Genomic DNA, 6919 nt, shown 5'->3' with positions numbered 1-6919 from the left:
AAAGCACGTGTAAGGCCTTCTATAATGGCTATAAAATGCTCATACTTATATAACATAAGAGCAATAAACTGATTTTGCAAGTGTAACAAAGATTTGGCTCTACGCATATAAAAATATGAACAACTTATATTGATAAAATTCTTATTGAAATAGCATATTATGATCAAATGTAAATATCAGGTCAAACATGCAATCTAATTTCAAAGCACGCTATACACTATACAATCTATATTGTGTGGCTAGTCACTTTGAAGGCGAAGTAGGGCCACAAAAAAGGTTTTAGTTAATAAAGTTACAAAAATTCTTTGATATGATTTAAAAACTAAGATTATGAAAATTCTTTATAAATATATATTAAACGGGTTTTCATTGATTTATGAATCAACGGTAAATGATTGAAAAATGAAAATTCTCAAACGTAGCGTGGTTTGACAGTTAAACTTTCAAACGTCAGAAATGACAGCTACTTGACAGCTTTCTTTGTGTAGTCACGTGATATTTAAAAAGCGGGAAATAGCTCGTGCTTCTACATTCTCGTTTTTCTTCATCTTTTCCATATTGTCTACTTATAGTTTTAAAATATTAGCATTTCAGGATCTGTAATAGAATTTACAAAAATCAATTTGACGTGTATTATATTCAAAATTGACAGAAACAGCTCGTAAACATGAGAAATATCAATCTTGAGGATTGTTGTAACCTTTGACCTTAACTCGATGGACCAATCAGGAGTTGAGTTTATTGATATGTTAATGAGCACGTGGTGTAGATCTGTCAAACAAAAAATACTCCACGCTGTCGTGTAGCATTCAAGCCGCGTGGTTCATCACAACTTTACCTAGCGTGCTTCACCATTTTATAACTTTGACAGGTGAAATTGTGCCATTTCAAACTTCAAACTGGATATTTTCACCATGAAGGACTGCGGGGAAAAGATAAGGAATAAGAGAGGTAAGTTACTCCGTAAATATTTTGAAGTTTTTCGAGATGTTTGTGCAATGACAAAACATTTCCTTGAAAAGCACGTGGTCGCCGCTCGCCTCACTTCGACAACAACCAAGAAAGGCAAGGAAGCTTTAGTATATCTAGAATATCTAAAATTTGAGTTTTTTGACTTAATTTACGTTATTCAACTAATTAATTGAAACATTTCCATGAATTTTGACGTTTGGGGTTTTGACAACTGGCAGAAGGTGAACTGTCAGTGTCAAAAAATATGGCCGAGTTTGATTTTAACAACGAGGTATCAATATCATTCTCCTACTACATAGTGAAATATAACTGCAACAGTATAATAATTTGTCCTAATACTTTCCATTAGACTTAGTTTTTATATGATTTCATTTCCTTCGTTGAAATTTTAGGGCCATTATTTTTCTCTTCACAAGACTGAAGATGGCCACCAGAACTGATGGCAACATGTTTTTTGTCTTATAGAATTTTTGTCAGTAAATTCATTGATATGTAATTTACTCTTTTCAGTAAGAGAAAAAGGTTCCAAGTCTTGGATGAGTGATGAATATGATTCTGGGGATGGCAAACGAAGGGGAGACTCAACACTTGGTTTGGAGTCAAGTATGAAGAAAAGGAGAGGAAATCTTCCAAAAGAGGCAGTCAGGATATTAAAAGGCTGGCTATATGAGCACCGGTATAATGCTTATCCTACAGATCAAGAAAAAGTCTTCTTGTCAAATGCTGCTAACTTAACTGTTCTTCAAGTTTGTAATTGGTTTATTAATGCAAGACGCAGAATTCTACCAGAAATGATAAAGAAAGATGGAATGGACCCGCTTCACTTCACTATTACGCGGAAAACAACTAAAAATTCATTTGATCAGAACGAATTTGAAGAAGGAAAATACACACCACCAGTGTTCGATGGACGTAAATTTGACAATTCAGAGGACAGTTTGTCATCACGTGACTCAATTTATCCAGTATCAATGGAAACAGATGGATATGTTTCAGATAGTGATACCTCTCTCAGTGATTTTTCCGACACAGAAACTCTAGCTAAAAATGCACTCAACAATCCTCATTATACTAACACTACTTCAACTCCCCATAATGTGAAATACACACCCCAACAGGGTGCCTTGTTGACATTTAATGACAGTACTGTGAATAACACCCCACCCCCCTCACCTCCTACAGAACCAAATAAAGATATTTTCAGGTGTTTTTACATGTTAGTAGATGTGGCTATTAATCAGTTAGAGAAACAGAGGCAGTTGGAAAAAGCTGAACATAACAAAGAAAATAGTTTATAAAGTTGACTATACCATGTGTGTCTAAATAACGAACTTATAAGTGGGTTATGTCCCTTGACAATGTGTGGCTTTACTACCATGTGCTTGACTGCTAATAGTTTGGGCTTGTCAGATAGATAAAGCCTTTGTGTTATAATATATGGAAATATATGCTGACCTCACTGCCGATGTATTGTTAATATTTTTTACATTTTAGAGTTATTGTGGTTAAAATGTAATTTGAATGACAAGTTTTATAAACAGTGTGATTTCATTGATAGTTTGAATTCAGCCTTAATTTAGCCTTTTTAAGGATAATTATACAAAAGCAATTACAAGTATGAAGGTGATCAAAATATAAGTATGTTTTTCTAGTCCAGTCATTTTTTACAAACTAATTTTTTTATAGGGTTTCAAACCACAGTGGTCCTTTGATAAGATAGTGCTATTTTTCTTTATATTGTTTTCCCATTCAAAATATTCATTCCAAACATTACAAAATCCATAATTAAGTATAAAATAGATATTCATAACAACTCATATCATTCTTTAGAATCCCATCCTGTATAGTTTTTATTAGTTAGCATTTATATTTTTGCAGTAAGTAAATTTGAATAGCTGTGCCTTCAACAATCAATTTGGAACTAGACACTTATGTGCTGAAGTGCAAGATAAAAGTTTTTGATCATGTGACCAACTGAACACGTGTGTTATTGACTTTTGTATTGGTTAATAAATGACAGACAATTCAGATATACTGTGTTGCTGTTTAATAATGTAGATACCTCACTTTGTGCCTCAAATTTTATTGACAGGTTATAGTAATGTTATTACTCATCTGATTCATTGTTTGTTGTTTTATTATAGGTTATATCATTTCTATTACTTTCCATTATGTGTTAGTAAAAGATTTTGTATATAGTAAAATCTGAGCACCATTGGGTAGAAAAGATCCCAAATAACTGATTGAATATGAATAGTAATTATAAGTACTATGACCTATATAATGATGTTAATTATGTTATTGTATGACTAATTGTGTGAATATGCTATGTTATAATGATTGGGTGTTCAGCAGTACTTGTCATGTCTCTCAAATCTTCAATGTTATTTCTTTAATGTGAAACAGTTGATAATAGACCTATAGTGTTTTCTAACATTGGTAAACTTTGTAGCTCATGCTGTCATGGATATCGAAAATATTTTTTGTACTTTTATACCCAAATTATTAAGTTACATCTCATATTCTTCACTTCATTAATGACCCTTATATAATGACAACTTATATATATGTTTGATGTGTTTACAGTAGACCTATCAAGCCAGGTCAGCAGGTGTTTCACTTCATCTTTAAGGCATTAATCCTAAACAGTGCTATCTGAACAGTTTTATTGTTATACTTAAACTCTTGACAATGCAGTAACTGCAGTCTCATTTAATGGCAATCCAAAGTGCATTTATTTTCAAGTTTGTGAGCAAGGTATTTTTTTTTTGTATAGTTGATATATTATGTATAATATACACCCTCTGTTGATTGATTACAAATCGTTTTATATTAAATGTGTGATATAAATGAAATAAAAAATATTATATAACAATTTGTTAGGAATTATGACACTAAGTTTAAAGTTACAAATTTGAGTTGTCCTCATGATTTGCCAAAATGTGCTGTGTTATCACAAAATAGTATTTGGCTTATTTGACTTAGATGAGCGCGTTTTTGGCAACTCTATTGTTAACCAGCAAATAGCTGACCCAATATTCTATACCCTGTCAAATTATCGCTTATGCTATTTTCCACGGTTTGACCTAGCAGACTGAACAATAAACAATGTAGGCAAGCGGTAACCATGCATTTAGTTCAGATAGATCAAACAAAGACACCCTACATCCTGCTTTCCGCGAAGTGGGGCTATGAATTAGTTACGAATTATTTCCTCATTGAAGCGACGCGGGAAAGTTACAATACCAAATACTCAGATATATCTCAAAATACATTCCTTTACATTGCATAGGGGCGATAATCGGTAAAAGTCAACCATGCATAACCAACAACTTGTTACTTGTTCAAATAAGACCCGACTTGTATCTAACCAATCATTAATGAAGAAAAGGATTTATTCAATTTTTAACTGCGACAGGTGTCTAGTGAGCTCAGTCTATTTACCCAACAAAGTCTAGCCTTGAAAAAATTCAACTTTCATTTACGATAGGCCTATTTTGAATTATCAACAGAGGGTCATAACGGGTAATTTTAAGACAGGTTTTTTTTCGGAAACGCGCTTCAGATAACACTGTATAGCAATAGCAACATACGACATGGGCATACGGAATATCATCAAAACAAATTAGAAAACAAATATATTTTTTTTCGAATTCAGACTTTCAAGATTGCAATTTCTAAATAAGCGTGTAGTACATTAGTACAAATAAAAGTGAATCTTTTGTGGCTCGTAATACGAAGAAATCAAATCTTTTATGGTTTCTTAAAGCTATCATGCTTTCATAAAAAGTAAAACTGATTATTAGAAAAAGATTTATATATATATATATATAATTTGTTATCCTCGAGTAAATAGTCAATCAAGTAAGAATTTGGCTGTTATCAACGATTTCAAAAGAGATTAACCCGTTTTATCTACAATGCTGAAAATGCTATATTGGCCACTATGTAGCTTATTTAGCTTGGTAAAAGTTTCTTGTTCTGGACGTGACTTTTGTTAATGCAAAAAGGTATGCAATAATGTGTTGATTGAAAAACGAGGTATTATTTCTTTATATATAGCCCATGTGTAATATAACAAATATGTCACGTATGATATAAGAACGATCGGAAATATCTGAAACTATTATTCATATAGAATAAAAATTGAGAATCTGCCAGCTGTGTCGTAAAATTAAACCACCTGGTACCACATCAATTGGCAATCAATATGCACGTTATATTCATATACAGAGTGTATAATTAGTTTAATATTGGTGAAATATATACTAGACATGAACTGGATGGATTATTTTACCGTTACATTATTGCAATATTATTATTGGAGGTAACACGTGTAGATCATCTGGCTAGTCACCTCTCTGTCATCATTGTCAACAGAAGCTTCGTTTATTATAAACCATTTATCGAGATCAACTGCATGTGCATATCCTTAATGTTGATTTAATATAAGATAATCAGAAATACCTGACAATATCGTGATATATTATTATAATTGGTAAAGCACGATTTAATTTGCATGTGCATCTCCATTTTGTGATATTATAATAAAGAGAAACTGTAAAGCACGATATTATTTGCATGTGCATCTCCATTTTGTGATATTATAATAAAGAGAACCTGTAAAGCACGATATGATTTGCATGTGCATCTCCATTTTGTGATATTATAATAAAGAGAACCTGTAAAGCACGATATGATTTGCATGTGCATCTCCATTTTGTGATATTATGATAAAGAGAATCTGTAAAGCATGATATGATTTGCATGTGCACCTTTCAATATCGTGATATCTTATCATAAGCTCGACTTGATTTACACGAGAAGCTCCTAGTATATTATCATACAATCATGTAACAATGGGAAGTACCTGACATGATTTGCATGTGCATCTTCACAATATCGTGATATCTTATTAAAATCAGAAAATCAAAACTAAATTTGCATGTGCATCTCCATTTTGTGACATTATGATGCTGAAAATCTGTAAATCACGACCTGGTGTGCACACGTATGTCGACACTGTGGTGTATTTGTCTTATTTTGAACAACAGACACAAGGTTGTTATAGAATGTTGACAGACAGAAAGACAAATTACTAGTTTAATGAGGTGTAACTGAACAAATATGCTAATAATAACTTTGTCAGTGTGGTACCATGACTAAACAGCTTGCTACTGACTTTTAAACAACTTGCACGTCCTTCACCCTAAGGCAATCTATAGAAAATATTGTATAAGTATTATACAGACTTGTGTCCCGGTTTTCGTATCGAAAAAGAGTTAATCTCATATCCCAATCGATGTGAGATTTTAGTACACACCTGATGTTCGTTTAAGATTAGAAATTGTAGCACAAGAGCAGTTCTAATGAATATTGAGATGTTAAAACGGAAGATGTAAAAGGTCTACGATTAGGTAACTAGAATTGTTAAAGATTATATCAACAAATCTTCCGATTCATTTGCAAGAACCAGTAAGCCAGAGAGCATTGCCAATATACAAACCGGTATTTTTTGACAGATGTCGTGCAGTAGTTTTAGAATGTACTACATCGTACTGAGAGCATCGTCAGCATAAATTCATTCACGCGAATTAATATTGCAATTCTCAGCTAAGCTCAGAAAACATCCCTGAATTAAATTTTCAATCAATGAAGATTTTTATTTTTCTATGTCAATCACAAATTTTTTCTGTGTCAGTGTACTTTTTATTTCCTTAATCTTGTATATGTCAAGGCGACATGATTAGAATCGTTTATGTAGCATTTTATAACCCACCCTTTTTCCTGATTTAGATATTGACAATAGAGATCAACTAATCGTTAAGAACTAATTGTTGAATTGAACAAAAAAATCTTCTTTTCATCGATTAGGCCAAGCTTCAATGCCTTATAACAAACCAGTCTTGTCAGAAGTGGTTAAATTCTGATTTTATGGTTATTTTCG

General features: G+C 32.3%; 1 protein-coding gene across 1 annotated transcript; it reads left to right on the top strand.

Moving 5' to 3' along the window:
* The first annotated feature begins 802 nt into the window (after positions 1-802).
* LOTGIDRAFT_234569 (hypothetical protein) lies at positions 803-3845 on the top strand. The gene is made up of 2 exons (XM_009062705.1): positions 803-951; positions 1483-3845. The coding sequence occupies exons 1-2, from the start codon at positions 915-917 to the stop codon at positions 2268-2270; spliced, it is 825 nt and encodes a 274-aa protein (XP_009060953.1). The 5' UTR covers positions 803-914; the 3' UTR covers positions 2271-3845.
* Positions 3846-6919: the final 3074 nt, after the last annotated feature.

The sequence above is a fragment of the Lottia gigantea genome (assembly GCF_000327385.1).
Source record: "Lottia gigantea unplaced genomic scaffold LOTGIsca_53, whole genome shotgun sequence".
In the NCBI taxonomy this organism is placed as follows: Eukaryota; Metazoa; Mollusca; class Gastropoda; family Lottiidae; genus Lottia; species Lottia gigantea.
The sequence above is the reverse complement of the archived record's forward strand: the minus strand, read 5'-3'. Positions and strand labels throughout refer to the sequence as shown.

Excerpts from the sequence above, each read along its gene's own strand:
- LOTGIDRAFT_234569 (XM_009062705.1), top strand. The coding sequence starts at position 915 with ATGAAGGACTGCGGGGAAAAGATAAGGAATAAGAGAG. Across the intron at positions 952-1,482 it reads AAAGATAAGGAATAAGAGAG|TAAGAGAAAAAGGTTCCAAG; the intron begins GTAAGTTACTCC and ends TACTCTTTTCAG.